Genomic DNA, 19,093 nt, shown 5'->3' on the forward strand with positions numbered 1-19,093 from the left:
CGGCGCCATCTTACCACTGGCACCAGCCCTGCGCGGCGCAGAGGATGCGGAGGACTGCCAAGCGCCACGGCCAACCTGCTTTCCCCCGCAGTGCCACTGCCTGCCCGGTGCTGCGTGGCCGTGGCCTTCGCCGAGGTAGGCCTGACCCCCAGGGCGAGGCACGTGGTGGCCTTGGTGCCCGGCCAGTCCCTGTGCCTGCCCGACGACGCCAGCGGCCGCAGGAATGGCTGCGGAGGTGGTGTGGAGAAGGTCCTGTGCGTAATGAGTCCTGAACCTCTCGCCTGGGCCTGCAGTTGGTGCTGACCTGGAGCTCATGTCAGGGAGATGTCCTCCCATCCCGTCACCACCAGGTCTGAGGGTCCTCTCCCCACGGAAATCGGGAGGCACTTCCCCGGCGCTGTGTTCCGCTGCCCTTGTGCCGTCTGTGAGGCAGGAGGCCCCAAAGTCTTGATCCATACACCATTCAGGAGAGTCTAGTGCAAATAACTGCGGGAGGCTTTGTTGGCAAAACTCCCGAATTCAAATGGGATTCACACACTTGCTTTCCAAAAAACAAATCTTTTTTTGATACATGCCCTGCTATAGTTCTCAAATAGTGACTAAAAATCTATCTATCAATGTCCTGGGACCAAAGCGTTTGGAAACTGCAGCAGAGGGTTTATGAAATTAGTTCTATTAATGACCCACAGAATGAAGTAAGAAAAGGGCAAGGGAGGATTGTTTCTCTGCTAGCATTAATATTTATACCTCTTCTCTGGTTTGGGAGCACTTCCAATGCTGGGAAATACTTCTATTCATGCATTCAGTTGCATTTGGCTCAAAGCCAAGGTATGAATAAGGTGCATAAATCCATACGGGGTTTTGTGTCCATGTTGTTATATTTCTGTATGCTTCTATATTATATAAGTAAGGCCATCCAAGGATAGCTGAGACTTCATTTTCTCTGCTAAATTTGTTGCACTGCATTAAACCTCTTTCTATGCGTGTAACTAATAGAGAACTAAACACAAAGGAGGAGAAAACGGTTGTAAATGTATGAAAGCATGAGTGACAGGGCTGCACAAGACTAGGGACAAGTTCATGTTGCATTAGAGTTTACCTGGAAACTGCCTGCTTTTCAGGAGAAAGCTAAGAAATATTTAAAGCCATGGGGTTTTGTTTTCCCTCCTCCTCTCCACAGTCTAAGTCAGCATTTCTGTTCTTCCTGAGACTACCACAGCACAGGAGGCACTCCCAGAGGAAGAGTCTGTATGTCCTACTAAAACCAGATAATGCCTCGACCACCTCAGACTAACAAAATGAAAACTCTGTGATCAAAAGGGACTAGTGGTTTCCACTTCCATTTATTCGAATGAAGAGAATGTTGCAGAACGCTCATTTTCTGCAATTTCACTTATTTGAAATTACATAGGAAAACCAGTGATAAAACCCAAGTCCTTGCTTTTACTATTTAATTATATTCTCTTTGCATGCATTTTCCTTTTTCTGATCAAAAGACTGCTCCATATGTAAGAGAAAGCTTAAAAGAGATCCAAGTTCAGCCAGAAATCTGAGGCATGAATAGAATGGCAGAGCTCTCATCCCAGCTGATGAACAGTATAAGTACAAAGACTTAGGCTGGTTCTGAAGTGTCGATTGGCGTTTCAGGTCAGGGTTTCAGATCACTTCAATTTGCCAGCAGAAAGATACCAGCATGACAAAATCTAAAACCATGTGAAAGTCACCTTCCTTTCAGATATCATTACTGAATAACTTGATTCAGTAACTTGGTTCTTTTTCACCAAATCTGCATAATTTATGATTGCACTTTGTAGATGGAAACAGTTAGAAATACTTGGAGTCAAATTAATCCTTGATGGAAATGTATTGAAATTTACGGGCTTGCATCACTGGTAGAAATGAGGATGTAACACCATCATGGAAGAATATGATCTTTCATTTTAGTTTGTTTTTCACCATGTGGAGATGAAATATTTTAGCTGTAATTGAAGCTTTGCTGTGATTTGGTTTTGGCTGAATCTTAAAAAAACAAAGTATGAATGTTCAATCAAGAATGAAAATCAAATTAAGTTTTCACTTTGCTAGTACATACTGCAGCCACATGTGGTCGATGTTTGCAGAGTACTAGCTGTCACAGGCCACTAAGTCATTGATTTGAGTAAAAAAAAGATAAAATTACATTTGTGGAAACTGGATTTTGAAATTTAATATCACTGGAAGGCATATGACCTGCCCAGCTATCACAGGAATCTGTGACCCCTTCCCTTCTCCCTGTACCACAGGAACTCATCGTTTCAGTTGTTGTCCCTCAAGGAAGTGATAGACCAAATTCATTGCTGCCTTAAGAACCACAGACTCATTTTGGCAGACTTGCACAAAAGATGAGTATGGATTACTGACCTCTAGTTGCTGTGGATAGCTATGAAAGGAATGATTGATTATCTGTTGCATTAGCAGCAGGAGAGAGACTGCAGGTCACTCTTTAGCTAAGTGATATAATTTAGCTCTTAAAAAAAAAAAGAGAAAAAAGCCAGATATGCACAGTTTTTTGCATCTCTTTAAATAAACGTTAGCCAAAGAGAGCATTTGAAATTATGAGATACAGATTGTCATACAGGCTGTAGCTGATGATGTTCCATACTGTAATGTTGATACACTATGCTTTTGAGTTATGTCATTTATTTCCATAACAGAAATGTGATTATAGCTTGATTCAGAAGGCAATCAGCCCAGCAGTTTGTCATTGTGTCTTTAGGACTCCTTGCCAGTAGCAAACCAGCTGTCAAACAGAAGTTGTGTTGCTCCTAAATAAAACATTTTACATCTGAGAAGTTCAAAGCCACTTTTCCAAATTATTTCATGAAGAGTTCTGTTCCCCACCGTCTCCTCCCCTGAGCAAATATGGTTTCAGCATCAGCATTAAGTGTGCGTTACTAGTGCGTGCCCTAGTTAGCTCGGATGTAAAAGAAGAGATCTATTGTTTTAAAATATCCTTTTTTTCCCCATGGGCTATTACTTTCACCCTTTGTTTCCTAAGATCCTCTACATACTCACTGCTGGCAGATTTTATGTTTAAAGTGAGTAGCTAATGCTTCACTTGAAAAGAAAGAATGAAATAAAATAGACTTACAACTGGAGCAAAGTTGCTGTGCAGATAGGAGGAGAGTGCTGGACATGCATTCTTAGCCAAGCATCCCTCCCTGGGAAGCAGCTGTAATTTAGCTGTTCATATATAAGTAGTCAGTCTCCATGCAGCTCGCCTTCTGTCCTAACTTTGCTTTGACAGTGCAGTATTGGGGTTGGTTTACTGTGCAGTTGATATTCCTCTCCTTATTTTTATATAAACTTTTAATTTCTAAACAAACCTGCAAGTAGCAAAAGACGAGTGGTGTTTCACTGATTATTCAGATTAATTGAACTTTTGGGTCAACCATCTAAAAATCCAAAGGAATGTGTATTTGTTTCTGAAAGAAAAACTTGTTATTACATTTTATAGTCTAAATGATTATTTGTTTTAATTAACAATGAAAAAAGTTTGCGTCTTCATCATGCAGTAAGTCATTAACTGCTCAAGCCTCCTTTGCAAGTTTGGATACAATAGGATATTTCATGTGCTTGATCTGCATGTTGATAACCGGGGTTTGCATGTAGATCAAAAGAATGATACAACCCTGCATTGTCAGAACTCTGCCACGGCATCCAGCAAATGCTTATTTGGAAGGCAACGCTTGGCTTCCCTCCAAAGGCTTAATTCTAACAATCAGCTCAAAACCAGCCTGCAACCTACCACTTTTCCCATTGATATGTTTGTGCGTACAGACCTACCTTTGACCTCTCCCGGTTTGTTTTGTTGCAGTAAACACCTGAAATTTGCCCAGCTAATACAATAGCCCTGTACTTTTTGACAAAAACGCCTGTGGTTAACCTCTGTGGGCTGCATTCTGCAATGAAATGAAGGGTGGTAGAAGTTAAACAATGGGTGTGACTACCACAAGATGAGTGTTAGTGGGAAAGTGGTGTAACATCCACTTAGCATTCCAGAGATGTGAAACATAATTATGATTTAAATGCCAAAGATGTAAGTTGCAAGATGAGTAATTACAAGGACATGAAAGCCTCCCTTATCTTCCTTTCTGTCCCACTCAGAATCATTTTGCACACCCACAAAACTAATACAGGTAGTGTCACTTGACGAAATTACACCTGATACATGACTTGTACCGTCACTTAATTTCTGTAGGTGTGGGCTCTGTTTATACCAAAGAAAAAAACTCCAATCTCATTTACAACATTTTAAGTTGGAAGTAATTTTGCTCACCGTGGAATTATTCCCTATTTACACTCCCACTCAGATCAGAATCTGACCCAGGCTTTGAATTTTGTCCTATTTGCTTTCATCCTTCCCTGTGATAGATGGCGGTCCCCTGTCTGTGAAGGGCTCCTCACCCCTTCGTTTATGTATCTTTGCAGAAATGCTTTATGAGCAGGTCTGTAACGTTAGAAATTGTTGACTAAATGAGCCACAGGAGCAGCTGGTTGCTGAATATATAAGAAAAGCTGCTTAATGTCTTTTACATCATCTAGCATATGTGGGAAGGAGAGCAATAATGCAAAAGTGCAGCCTGTGCCTAGATGAGGGGCTACACAGTTCTCTATCAGTTCCAACACCGAGAAATTAAAGAAAGAAAAAATAAGTTCTAGGTGGGGGAGCAGAAACAACTAGTAGGGAAAAAAAAATTGTTCGTTCTAAACTTTTAAACAAAATCTTTATAAACAGATTCGCGGTATGTTAAAATCCAAAAGCAACAGGTACGATTACAGCTCTGAGCAAAGGGCATGCACTGTCCCAAGTTGTGGCCCTGGAAATTGTCCGATGCATAAATCAGAATTTAAACCTGTGTTTTAAACACTTTTTCCCCTGACATTATTCCTCTCATTTTCTTTATGGATTATATGAAAACCTAAGCTGAAAGCTTCTAGTGCAGTACCTTTTATTAGCTGTCAGCAGGGAACAAAGAGCATTACCAGCTCCACCAGAGGTGACGCCTTCCAATAAAAGCAGAGGGGTGAGGCCAGGAGGGGCTAGAGGTGAGAACATGATTTGGGACTCAGCTTGTGCTAGGTCAGCCCTTGTAATTGGACTGTTTATTTTCTGTGCAAAATATGTACTTGACAGAGGGAAGCAATGATTTTTGAGATACACGTACATGCGTAGCTTCATGTACAACTAATTTTATTGCCTGAAATGGAGCTGTAGAGTGGATGAAGTGAAGCAATTATTCCAAAGTGTTTGACGAGCTGGGACTAGCTAGCTATTTTATTGTGGATATTTGTTTCCTAGAAATACCATAAACATTTACTAGAAATATCTGCTGGGTGGGAAGAACCATTTTTATATTTGGGGAAAAATATATGATTGGTTAAACATTTAAAAATACAAATAGCAAAATTAAAATGTTCTCTCTTAAAAATCAGAGAAAAAGTTTTACATCTGTACTTCTTAAGATCCCTGACAGTTCATGAAACAACAAAAAGTCTTTAGATCACAGCAACAGTTAAGGCGAAAAAGGCTAGCGTTTAGTAGTTTGGGATTTTTTAGCAAAAAGAACTATGGGCCAAATCCTGTCTTCAGGTTAGCATCTGTAATTCTGACTTTGGTGAGGAAAAGATGGTTTGACTGTCTGAAGCCACAGCAGAACTGTACTGAAATATTAGCAAAGGTCAGCTGCTGTGTTGGAGGCAGCCACCTGAGAACTGTATGGCCCGAGAAGACTTTGGTTCAAAACCCTCTTCTGCTCTCCGCAATGAGAGGAATTGCCACAGACTGCAAGGAGATGAACGGTAGCCACGTTGCCAAACTTTCCACAGTAGTTTGGGCGCACGCATTAGGGAGCAGCTTTTCCTCTACCACCGGGCAGGGCAGGAGAGTGCTCCCACCCGAGGGCAGTTCAGGCTGTCTGAATTACCCTGCTCCGAACTGTCCTCCGGAGGAGCTATTCCCAGCGCACAGGTCTGATTTCAGGGTAGATTCAGCCGCAGTAACTAGAGCTCCAGGTTGGCAAATGGATCCTGAGGGTCAGATAACGTCCTGTCCCTGACACTTGTTCCTCATTACATCCATATACTTACTTTGCAGTGCTGCTGCATCTTCCTTTTGGACAGGAAGGTACCTTCAACAGTTGCGGTGTCCCTAAAGCCGAAGTCTTCGCTTCTGCGAATCTAATCCATGTCAGAAGTGTTGTTATTCCTGCAGTGGATTTGTCTCAGGGATATTTGTGGTCTGGCATGAAATAGTGTCACCACTTACATGATAAAATACTCATTTACATAGAATAAGAATAGGATTTTGTTCTTGAGTTCTGACAAAGATTCTTGTCGCACCTGGAGGCTGATTCAGTGGGCTCAGCAGGTACACAGCTCTCTGAAAATCAAGACATTCAGGACTTTCCGAAATCCACAGTTAGTCTGCCTCTCCTGCAGTGCTTAGATAAAACAGCTTTCATCACCTTTTCATCACATCAAACTCCAGCTGAATCATTACTACTACATACTATAGTGGTATCACAGATAAGCCTCTCAGCCTCTGAAACCTATACTGGTTTTCAGCAATATCATGCTGTTTTTATCATGTATTTTATTCACAGATTTCAAGATGCTTTGCAAAGATAGGGTCAGCATTGGTACGACAGTTTCACAGGAAGGGGGAAGCTATGCGTTTTGGTGACTTGCCCAATTTCTGTTGCAAAATAGCCGTGAAACACAACCCGGCATTCTTGTACCAGGCTTGTGATTCAGCAAAGCACTAAACCAAGTGTTTAACTTCGAGCAAGAGCTCAAGCTGTTTGAATGGAGACAGATTTAAGTATCAGTTTAAATACTTTGCTGGACTGGGTCTGCAGCTTTCAACAGCTAATTATTGTTTACAGCTATTTCAGTTTTTTTCATATAGCTCAGTGTATCTTTCGATGATGGAAATATTTTAAAACTAATTCAATTGTGTGAAAAAGCGTACTGGTTGCTGGCCTTTTAGCAACTTAAATGTTCATACATATGTTTGGGGTTTTGTGTTGCTTTTTTAGATGACACCAGTTACTCGACAAGAAGTGCTTGGCCTTTACCGCAAGATATTCAAAATAGCCAAAAAATGGCAATCGGCATCAGGACAGATAGAAGAAACTATTAAAGAGAAGGAGTACATTAAAAATGAAGCCAAAACACTATTCCGAAAAAACAAAAATGTGAGTGTCCTTACAGTTTTGAATTTCTGAATGATTCTCCTCTCGCTCTTTGCACTGCCTCAGTGATGGGATGCTAAGATATAGGAGTTGATTTCCCAAAATTCCATTCACCTTAAATGCTAGTGTATTTGGGTTATAGTTTAAATTTCACCCCTGAAACAGTAATAAGAAAACTCAAACCATTTCAGCTGTTCATTAACTACTGTAGAAGTCTAAAAGATCTAGAGCTTTCACTAAAAAAATGCCAAGAAATAATTGAATTCCAAAGATACTGCCTATGTAATTGAAGCAGCTTTTGATCTTTTAGAAAGCTAGCTAAGTGTATCATTACCCATGCAATGGCAAACAGAGCTCAGCAGCTTCTTATGCTTCTTTTTTTATTTTCAAAGCAGCAATTACTGGCACTTCTTTTAAAAGAAGCACTTTAATTTTTTTCCTAAGGAAGAAATTTCAAACCCCATTTGAAAGGGGTGATACAGACTCCTTGGTAATCGAACGTCCTTCTTGTAATTCAAGATCACAATACTTATTTATATCCCATTTTGGTCTGGGACTAAAATGAAGTAATGCAAAATCAAGAAACGAATTTAAGTCACAATTTACACTACACTTCTACTTCAAAAAAATTTTCTGGATAGGATGATAACAGAATGTAGACCAAGGAGTCTCCTCCCTTTCTCCTCTAGCTACCTTGCAGAGTGACAAATGGATGAGTGTGATTTTCTTCATGGATTTATTAGTAGTTTACATGTGTATTGTCTTTTTACAGAGAAAATACCATGTTTGGGTAAAAATCTCCTATAGCCTCAGTCATGACACCCTCTGGGCCTTAATATCCAGTGCTGTCAAGCCCAGAACTGTTGAGTCAAGGCAAATACTAATGTTACCTTTTATGGATGTGAAAAATACAATCATTTGATCTTTGGGATTGCCAAAAAAAGCTAAAGAAAGTCATGTGTCTGTGCATCATTTACACTTGAGCTTCCAATTGCTAATTGCTGTACTTGTAGAAAACATTTGTTTGTATGATCTTAGGTAACAGATCCAAAGTTGATTAAGCAGTATATAGAAGAATGTGAGGCAAGAATAGAAATTGGACTTCACTATAACATCCCGTACCCGCGACCTGTGAGTATAAATCTCATCAAAGCCTAAGTGGAGTTGCATAAGCTAAACTCCCAAGGCCTGTGAATGTTCAGGCACTCTTGTCCGACCAATGAATGTAGAAAAAGACGGTAATGGAATCAAATCTGTTAATCTTTCCACATAATAACAGAGAACAAGAGAATAAAAATACTTAATTCCATCTGCCATAGATACACTAATTTTCATAGCTTAAATTACTGGTAACTGTTCTCCCAGTCATAAATCAGGTCTTATAATACACCTGCCTATGTTGCTGCTTCTTTTCCCCCTGTTCCTAGAGAAAAACGTGTCCAAGATTACTGAATTGCTGGAAGTTGCACCAGTGTCTTCTGTTGCACCATTCAATACAGTTCCCTCACCACCCAGTCACTTCTGTCAATAGTACTTTATGCTGCCTCCCATAGAGACTTCCTCTCTAGTCTTGTTGATTAGTTTATATATTCACATCTGTAGTTTCCTTATCAAGGCGGTCATGGTCAAAATTAAATTGTATCTTCATCCGATGCTTGCCTAGAATATGGTCACTGTTAGCATCTCTTTCACATACAGCTGCTTCTTTTTCTCCAATATACAGAATAACAATGCACATCTGGCAAACGCTTCTAGAAATGGGCTTAAAATGTATGCCCTGCAGTGGCTTCAGAATCCCAAAGAATCAGTCTTAGATCAGCTCTCTCAGACAAACTGGATGATCGTTGTTTTTCAGATTCTAGAATTCACTATTGCTGCTTTAGTCAGTGCTTTTACTACTATTTGCACCTAAACAGCTATCTTACAGGATGACAGCCTCAGCAACAATAACATCTGACTGCTAACACCTACATTTTTCAATTACTTAGGGGGGATATAGCTGCATGACTCCCACAAAAGACTTTGTCAATCAAAGGACGAGCCTGTCACCTATTGCTCCTCCTGCTTGTGGAGTCAATTACATTGATTGTGCATTTTAATATGGTATATATAATCATGACAATAAGAAGGCAGTCTTTCAATACAAACAGTTTGGGAGTATTTTGTGATTTGTTAGGTAGGTATGAATAAAACACACAGTGCTTTAAGACACCTACTCAGGAATTTTTAGGGTTTTCGAGGTCTTGGTGTTCTGGAACATTGTCGGCAGTCCTGTTTCAAAAAGTATTTTATCATTACAGTCTGATATCAAGCTACAAAATAAGGTTACTAAAGCCTAAATTATATAGGATTTTAATAAACACAACATTTGGCGCCTGAAAGTTACACCACTAATGACTCCTCAGAGAACGCTCCTCTTAGAAATCTGATAACCTGGTTTGAGACGGTGCAGTTGCCCTCTCCAAAGTGTGAAGAAATTATTTAAAACTCAGTGAAACCTAGTCTGTATATATGCCTTCTTTTTCTTGTAGCTTCTCAATTTGCACCTAACTGGTGGGATTTTCTTTTCCAGATCCATCTGCCTCCTATGGGTCTTGCCCATAAACAAGGCCGTACATTGCGACACCAGGAAAAGTTAAGGAAGATTTCTAAGCCAATATACCTGAAATCCCATGATGAAGTTTCATAACCCATGATTTAAGCTGTGATATGTAATCACATCATTTAAGCTGTGGACTGCAATCCAGGTGATTTGTGTGCACAACTGTGAATGAAGTTGTTTTGGTCACTTGCTCACATATTTCCTGAGACCAAAAAGCTCATCATATGCATTGCATATGATGGGTAAGGTTGGTCTGGTATTTATTACATTTCAACCACCGACTCACCAATAAAAGTAACACCTTTCAAAGAGTGAGGTATGATACGAAGATCACTTTGACATCAGGACAAATTACAGCAGGTTTTCAAACTCCATTAATCTATAGCAGGGTTCTCTGGTGGTTTGAGGGTTATATATGCTCAATTGTGATTCAAGGCAGTGCCTTGTGTAAGGGTCAGCAAAAATCAGGGAAGTCCAGGAGAATCAAGCAGACGCAGTGCCTCCAAAGCTTCCGAATGCACAGTGACTCCATCATGCAGCTGCACTTCTTCCTCTCTTGTCCCTGCTCTGCCTGTTGTCCCTGGAGAAATGTTCCAGTTTCATACTATCCTTAATGGTGAAGTATTGTTTCTAAACAGACAGTAGCACAGAGACAGCAGAAATGCCACCACTCCTTTTTCCTTTTTGCAAACTGCAGAGGAGTGGCCTAGAGCCTCTATATCAGCTTTTTTTTCCCCCCTTCCTTTGGAGAGGGTGTGGATGTGAAATGCAAAGTTTGGAATGCTGTTACACAACTCAGAGTAAAACATTCCAGTGCTGGGTTCCTCAGGTTTCCATGTATGGACTGACTGAAAACTCTCCCTTCAGGGTATCACTATGGGAGCAAGCTTAAGATGCTTTGATTGTCTTCACTGGGCATTTTTACACGGTTAGCTTTTCAACACAATCAGCACACTGGCTCTCTCAACAATTATTTATTTCAGTGTTAAACTCATATTATGGTGTCGTGGTTTAACCCCAGCCAGCAGCTAAGCACCTTGCAGTCACTCAATCACTTTCCCTCCCCGCAGTGGGATGGGGGAGAGAATCGGGGGAAAAAAAGTAAAACCCATGGGTTGAGATAAGAACAATTTAATAGAACAGAAAGGAAGACAATAATAAGGATAATAACAACAATAATAAAATGACAATAATAATAATAAAAGAATTGGAATATACAAAACAAGTGATGCACAATGCAATTGCTCACCACTTGCCGACTGATGCCCAGTTAGTTCCTGAGCAGCGATCCACCACCCCAGGCCAACTCCCCCCCAGTTTATATACTGGGCATGACATCACATGGTATAGAATACCCCTTTGGCCAGTTTGGGTCAGCTGTCCTGGCTGTGTCCCCTACCAAATTCTTGTGCCCCTCCAGCCTTCTCGCTGGCTGGGCATGAGAAGATGAAAAATCCTTGACTTACTTAGTCTAAACACTACTTAGCAACAACTGAAAAACATCAAGTGTGTTATCAGCATTATTCTTATACTAAATCCAAAACATAATGCTATACCAGCCACTAGAAAGAAAATTAACTCTATCCCAGCCGAAACCAGGACATATGGACAGAACCCTAACTTTATTAAAAGAAAGTATCTACCACTATCATCTCCTCTGTCTTTTAATTTCAAGGGGTATTTCTGTTTCTCCGGTGCCTCATGAATGGAAGTGAAACAAAATTAATTTCCCCCTCACTGGCCACCAATCGTTTTGGCTCCTTTTCAGTCATCTGGCTTTACCAGGCTGTTTACAAATTCTCTTCAGGAAAGTTAGGGGAACCTTCTGTCCTTCAGACTAGAAGTACCAATGAGACCAAGCTGTGGACAAGAGCCACACTGTACTAGGAGACTATGTAAGCACAGCCCACAGCTGCTTTAAGGACAGAGGATGTAAGCAGCAACCTATTCCAGCCAGAAGTTAATGGTGGCAAAAAAGCAAATTTGAAAAATGCAGTGTGTATTATTTCCTATTAAAGTGGGCAAAACCAATGAAATCTCATTTTCTGAGCTCTCCCACTCATCCTAAACTCTCCAAGCTCTAATAGACAACAGCAAAGAAATATTATTGTCTACCTTAAAAATAAGCTAAAACCAGTCATGTGCAGAACAGAATGACAGTTCCTCCCCCAAGAATGTACTTGCAAGAGTGAAAAAAATACAAGCGGATGAGAAAGTACAAGGAAACAATGAGAAGAGCGAGTCAGCATGACAGGTACTGGCTAGCCCAATTTCTCACTACCCTTTATGGCTCCAGTCCACAAAGGTATCTATTCCCATATAATTATTTCCTGGGAATGCCTCGTGTGGGAAGTAACATGTAAAATGCCATTGTTCTGCCTGTCAGTGAGAGCTTTGCAAATTTACTGCTGCCAGGAAGACACAAAACAGAACTCCTTTAGCCTAGGAAAAGGGGGATGGAGTAAAGACAATAAAAAATAACATGATTATGCACACTGCTTAATCCTTTGTTGAAAGAAGTCCAAATACAGTCTTTTCCTATCCTCATTCTCATACGCCAGTGTAGAGATGTGTCAACTGAGCCAAACCAAAATGTGCAGAGACAAGGGGTTTGAATGGAAGCTTTGTCATTAAACTATCATTTGAATCTTTTTATTTGTTAAAATTGATGTGGCTATTGAAGGTACTGATTCTGTTACTCATCAGGTGAATAAACAGGTATGTAAATGAACAGTCTAAATTTACTGTCTGTATTATAGTCACAACTCTTTCCTGAGTACATAAGATGTAGATTATTTCAAAAGAACATCCCTAAAATTACAGATGATTTACACCAAATTGAAATAACAATATGAGTTTGAGTTTATTTCTGAAGGGAAATATAAATAAGCAATTTTAAAAAGGCTCAAGTAGCCTTAAGTAACTCAAATGAGTATCCACTTGCTTAACTGAAAAGCCAGTAATTTGAACTGCAGTAACAGCATCCCATTATTTGAGATGCTTTAAAATGCTAGATAGCCCATTCATTTTTCAAAATAAGCGTTTGAGAAATTATTAACTAGTGCCCGATTCTCATTACTTTCCAGCACCAGAAGGCAAAGACTGAAATTTATTAAAACCTTAGGCTGTTCAGCTAAAGGAAGGATTAGATCAGCTCTTTTGTCAAGTCTGGAGAGCAAAACCCTTCTTTCACAGCTTAAGTTAAACTCTATGGAAAAGAAAATCTGCCTTAAATGGAGTCCTTTGGTTTTGAAAGTCAAACTGGCAAACTACCATTTTGAGAGAGTTTCATTAAAAAAATTTCATCAGCAACTCAGTCCAGCAGGTAGGCAGACATCTCAACTGGTACTCACTGTATTAAATTCCAAGGACCGTATAACGTCTGTCAAGAAGTATCCCAATGATGGTGCAACATGTCATTCCTACACATTAATTTTACTTGCAAAAAGATGTTGTCCTCAAATGCCTCTGAGTTCTCCAGAGTTTGTAATGCACTGGATTCAACTAGTGTACACTCTGTCCTTGTACTTCCTTAACTTTCTCTTACTCCCCTTCCAGTAAATACTATCTCTTTCCAATTTATCACACTAGTCAGGAGATGCTTTAGAATAATTTAGAATAAAAAGATGACAACTTTATATTCTTTAGAAGCAAAAATCCTGAGTCAGTTGCATGAACTCTCCTGCAAGCTAACCAGTAGGCAATGCAGTAGTAATTTGTTGACACAATATCTGGCACCGAGTATCTAAATAACACCTCCTCTCTGGAAATTCTGTCCTTAACTCCATCATTAGTAAGGTTGTAATTTATGAAGCCATGCGCTTATGAAACCAAATTTAACACTAAGATTAGCAAGCACACAATCAATTAAGAAGAGGGTCTCAGCACCTGCTTACTGAATGTACCCCCTCAGTGTTGTCTAGGGGTGAGGAAATGCTCATTAAGTTGCAGCAGTGACCCAATCTATTCCAAAGGAAGTATCACAGAACTGAAACAGGTTAAGACGGATTAGGTTATCTGATCTATCTTCCTACTAATACAAGTTTGTTCTTGTAATACCTTTTAGATCTGGAGAAAATAAGGCAACCTGGACCTCACTCTCTTGGGGCCCCACTATGTATCCATCAGAAAGTATATCAGTAACATCCATCTTTTATCCACACACAGAAGGGTCACTTATTTGATCATACCTATAAATTCATTTTCAAGAATGCTAGTTACAGGTGACACCTGCACCTTTCACTAATTTTTCTAATCCTACTAGGCAAAACGTTCTTGCTTATAGGAACTCATAAGTAGAAGAATTTGGGGCCTTCGTGTTGTCTTTTTCATTGTACAATTTTCCCTTTAACAGCCCAACAGTGTTAAAATCAACAGAGATAGTACTTCCTGTTTCTGAAATGGATTTTTGTGCAGATGAGATAAGAGAAAGGTTTCCATCTCCTGAGAAAATGTACTAACCCTGTCTTACAGCATACCTAGCTGAAAATCACTCTCTGCTATTTCTAAGAAAGAAAATCTCATGCTCTGTAATGTCTGTATACTGCATTTTTTCCATCTTCTTTGAGTTATTAGCAAGGCTGTGAATTATTTGTAGTAATCACAGTTTTTTTGTGGTTTGTTTAACAAGAGCTTCTAATTAAGAAATGGAAATACTAAACCCGTAAAGCCAAGAATTCTACTACTATTACAAGGTACTTCATTTGTCCAAAAACTTTTCACATTTTTATCATGTCCAACTAACAGCTGAGTTGCCTTCCCCCCCCCTGCCCATGCATCTCAGCCAAGAAAGGTTGTGAATTCTAATGTTTAGCCAGCTTATCATTCTTCAGGAAGGTCTAGACAATGCTCAGGAAATAAGGTTGGGAAGTTCATTTCAAAGAAACACAGAAAAATATCTCTAAGACAGATATCCTTCAACAGTAAATTCCATTACTTTTTCTCTAATAGTAAGGGCAGCCGAGGAAATCACGTACTTCAGTAATCATCAACTAAAGCAACTGAGCCATGCCTGATCCCCGGTGAAGAGGCAACAGATGCATGAACCCTCTTTTATAGACTTCTCTCTTACCTATATATTTTGGTCGCATCTACAAAAGCTTGAAATACATCTTTAATTACATTCTAAGAAATGCCTTCATCTCAAATCTAAACATTAACACAGAAGAAGCATTTAGAAAGTCAACACAGTAACAAGGACATTGCAGACAATGTAGTAGAAAAGCCACTATATATTCACAAGAACCACAACTGTGTCATTTAATAAACTATCCATTAGTGTTTGTTCACAAAAAAGCATTAACAAGAAATGAACACGGCAAGTTATCCCACAGTATTTTCCAACAGTTTAAAAGTAATTTATCTCCATAAATGTAATTTAGCTAACATATCCTAGTAAACCTGGCTTTTCATTTAAAATGGCTTAATTTAGAGGACTATGTTTGTAAGACTAGCATTATCTGAAGAAGGATGGAGAAACTTAATCCTCAAATTTCAACTTCTCTTCATTTTAGTGTTTTAAGAATGATTATTGTTGCCCCAGCTTCCCTTTCAGCAGTGCCTCAGCAGCGACAGGTAAGCTGTTACCAGTCACTTGCATGCATAAGCTCAAATCTAAATAGAAAGATCCTTTTGAGAGCAGTGACTGAATTGATCAATCCATAGGGAAGGATCTAACAGCCAGGTCCAACCTCTTCGGCCTGCATGCAAAGCACCTGTAAGAGGAGGCTTGTGACTGGTTTATCTCTGATGCCACAGTAACCTATTAGTGATCTGAATTGTTGATGTGATAACAACAACAATTAGATGCAGCCATTAAAAAATACGGTAACTACCACAATGTTTTTTTTAAATATGTAGTAAATTTCAGTTAATTTTCATTATATGATAAGTACAAAGTATCTGTGTTACTCTTATGAAGCCTAAGAAAAGACAATTTTTTTAAAGGACCAATTTTAATTAATCTTAGTTTATTTATAGATCTTCTGAAACACAATTCTCGTCTCAAAAATTGTTGTCAATTTGGATAACTGCTGTAGCATTCATAAACAAGTTTTATTTTTGCTATAGGTGCCAAATATCAGTCTAAATTGTTAAGAGTAGTTTCTTCCTACTAGTAAGTTGAAACACCTGCACATCTCTGTTGCCTTTATTAAAACAAATATCCATTAAGTGTCCAGCCCTGACATCTTTGCCCTAGTCACCAGGTAACAATAATGATGCACCAAATGCCTGCGTACTGTACTGTTAATGAGGCATCAAATATGGTACATATAGTACATGAAGATACTGTACTAGTTACCTATGTATATCTTTGTGCAGAGCAGCACTCTACAACATACCTGTAACACTTCTTGCTTACCTGTATGTTACCATTCTTAAAAGTTACTATTTTATGAATATCTGTATAAAACAAACCAGTGGTTAATAAAACAATAATGAACACTGTTTTCACCTATAACTGCTAAGCACAGCACAACAGAAATTCCTGTGACAAGAACCATGTTTTAATGAGTTGTAGCAGCATCACTTAATGATTGTAGCAGGGTACTGGGAACTGCTGAATTATAGCTGCATCTCTGACTTTGTGAGGCCTCGAGCAAGTGATTAAAATGCTGCAATTTGGGCAACAACAAAAAAAAATAATACAAGACCCCAAATTAGTGGATGTTTATGCAGTGGGTTTTTTTTTTAAATGTTTGCCTTGATCTTTGAGCTTCTCTTGTACTGTGTACACAACAAGTCTAATGATGCATTTTTAGTACCTTCTTCGCATGCTGTGGGGATTAGTTAATGACTGCACAGCTCTTTGAAGATGTTCAGGCTATTTTATTTTTAATTAATGTTTGCAAGCTACTTTGGGCTTCTCTGATGAAAGGGCTTAAACAAGTACAAAACTTCAGGTGGTTATTAGTCCAACATGCAAGAGGGCAAGACGAGGAAGTAAAATGAGACTATGGGAGAAAGGAAACAGGTCCGTTTATCAGGCACCTGGGATATGTAGGTAAATAATACTGAAATAAAAAAAAAGTTTAAAAAAATATGAGACAAGCATACTGCTCTGCAAAATGACAGGCTCCCAATGCATGTGCTGTCCAGAAGTTTTCCACAGAAATTCTGAGGCACATCTTCAAGGAGTGTCAGTTACTATAGTTTTATAATACAGCTCTGGCAGTTCATTCTAGCTGAGGATTGGTTTTACATGTTGACAACACACTATTCTCATCTCCTCCCTTTTTGCCATACATACTCTTGGGACACAGAAGTAGTAGGCAAATCCACAGAGTCTTATTTGCAAGAGTTGTGGATTAGATTCCCATTAAAATCAGCAGCAAAACTCTTTAGGCCCGATTTCATTAAAAAGAAAAAAAAGCCCTCTGATAGCAGCTAGGTGGTAATATTAGGATTTCACAAGTTTTGTAATGATGTGGGTGGCACACAGTTTGATGGGAGTTCTGTTCATTCTGATCTACTGCAAGATAAAGCCCAGGCCTTTGAAATAAGTTTCTGTTTATAGTGTTCTATTTTCACTCACTCTTGCTCAGTGGTTGATAATGGCTAAAAACCAAAGGAATTTGGGAGCTGCTTTGAAGTCAGCAGGAAATCCCAGTATTAAAAAAAAAAAAAAATCGCAGCCATTGGGGAGTAAAATATATCTTTTAATAACAAAATGCGAGTGTTTTGACTTGCATACTGTCAGTCGTCTAACTGGCATAGGGCTGCCACACCTCGATTTATCCAGTGTTTCTGGGGCTTGTCTGAAGGGAGTTCAATTGAGAGAACATAGTTGGTTGAGTGGCCAGTAGTGGATAAGACACCTCTTCTTGCACTTGTCTTGTATACAGGGCATGAATAGATGTTCATATGAAGAAATGTGGAACTTTCTCCAGGTTTCAGCCAAATTATGGGCAAAGAATCATACAGGATTTTTGGAAGTGATTCTCCAATTACCAAGGATTCTCTATCCCATCGTGCACCTTCCAAAAAAAGGCCTCTCACATAAGCCCCATCTTCTGGCATTTTGTCCATTGTGTGCTCCTGTTTCATCACCTAGAATGAGTAAACCATTGCTTGATTTTATTTTTATCTGGAGAATATTAAATCCTACAAGTCATAGTCTGAAATTGCTCCTTTAAATAAAATTTCTTTTCATTTGAAAACTATTCCGTGCTGCCCCAGAACATGTTTCAAGCTGTTCAAGAAAAACAAAATTCCTCTGCATTGTCTTACCTCAAATTCAAATCCAATATGATCAATTGGGATGGTGTATTTTCTGGCATAGTTTTGTAAAACACCAGTCAAAAAAGACTGAGTGAAGAAGAATCCTGAAAGCCAAAAGACTGTGGGTGGCCCATTGATGACCCAATCCTGAATATGGAGAGAAAAAACAAATGTAAGAATAAATACATTTGTGGCTTCGCTGTGCCAATTCACCAGAAAAGGGATGTCTTTTCAGATACAGTCAAACAGCACAATGAGATCTAAACCTTGATGGGACCCTCTGGATACAACCATTAGTTCTATGTTTTTCAGAGACAACAAATCACAGAAGTCAGTTATTTATGATGACAACAAAAATAATCACTCATTCTGAAACAACCAGAACTCAGTGCTACTGAGAAAGAAATTTCAGGGAGTAGCATTAGCATATTTTGTTAAGTCTAGATACTAGCCAGCAAAAAAAAAAAAGAAAAAAAAAGAGTGAATTTGGACACTTTTCTCAATCTACCATCTTTTACAGTCTTGTAAACACATGAAAAAAGGCCAAATTTTCTTACATAGTATCTTCACTGATCACTGTGAGGGCACTTGCTACAGCCAATACATCAGATCCTAGTAGAGGAAATAATTCCAGCACAAAGATGCCAGACAAGATCTTGGGCCACTATCTTTATTGGATATCACAAAGGCAGTAGAAAAAACAAGGCAAGCGCAGAATGTCCCCACACTACTCTAAGCAACGTGGAGTCAGAAGAAGCCCATATGGTACTCTGATTCAGCAAACGGGAAACTCTGCTGCTTATACAAATCTTTCAGATGCTTTTTCTAGCTTTCTCCTCCCCTGACTTGTATGGAGTTCCACTACATCTCAGAACCTCAGCTATTTAAGGTACATCTGAAATTTTAAGTAATTTAAAGAGAGCGCTAAGAATGCAAGGGAAATAATGGAAGGGTGAGTAAAGAATAAAATAGCTTGTTCAAAAAGCATGTGGAAGTGGTGTAACTTTTTATTAAACTTAGAGATTTACAGTCACAT

The 19,093-nt window shown here is 39.2% G+C and overlaps 2 protein-coding genes across 8 annotated transcripts in view; one reads left to right on the forward strand and one right to left on the reverse strand.

Moving 5' to 3' along the window:
• LYRM1 (LYR motif containing 1) overlaps positions 1-19,093 on the forward strand; it is a 28,446-nt gene that overhangs the window by 169 nt on the left and 9,184 nt on the right. The window contains exons 2-6 of one of the 7 annotated variants that reach the window (XR_774526.1): positions 7,080-7,238; positions 8,274-8,366; positions 9,808-9,982; positions 15,351-15,411; positions 17,682-17,749. Coding sequence is in view for 1 of the 7 variants with exons in the window: in XM_010570183.1 (XP_010568485.1) it covers positions 7,080-7,238; positions 8,274-8,366; positions 9,808-9,924 (369 nt within the window). In the remaining 6 variants the exon portion in view is untranslated. Of the gene's footprint in view, positions 1-7,079; positions 7,239-8,273; positions 8,367-9,807; positions 10,149-15,350; positions 17,174-17,681; positions 17,762-19,093 lie in introns of those variants that run through there. The other 6 variants (XR_774525.1, XR_774528.1, XR_774524.1 and 3 more) reach the window with 6 other exon arrangements.
• The window catches only part of DNAH3 (dynein, axonemal, heavy chain 3), a 60,048-nt gene continuing 58,315 nt past the window's right edge, over positions 17,361-19,093 (reverse strand). Inside the window, exons 58-59 of the mRNA XM_010570182.1 lie at positions 18,067-18,204; positions 17,361-17,886 (exon numbers count right to left, since the gene is read on the reverse strand). Of these exons, the coding sequence (XP_010568484.1) occupies positions 17,533-17,886; positions 18,067-18,204 (492 nt within the window). The 3' untranslated portion in view covers positions 17,361-17,532. The remainder of the gene's footprint in view (positions 17,887-18,066; positions 18,205-19,093) is intronic.

Source organism: Haliaeetus leucocephalus, unplaced genomic scaffold (assembly GCF_000737465.1).
Source record: "Haliaeetus leucocephalus isolate CR32 unplaced genomic scaffold, Haliaeetus_leucocephalus-4.0 Scaffold295, whole genome shotgun sequence".
Lineage (NCBI taxonomy): Eukaryota > Metazoa > Chordata > Aves > Accipitriformes > Accipitridae > Haliaeetus > Haliaeetus leucocephalus.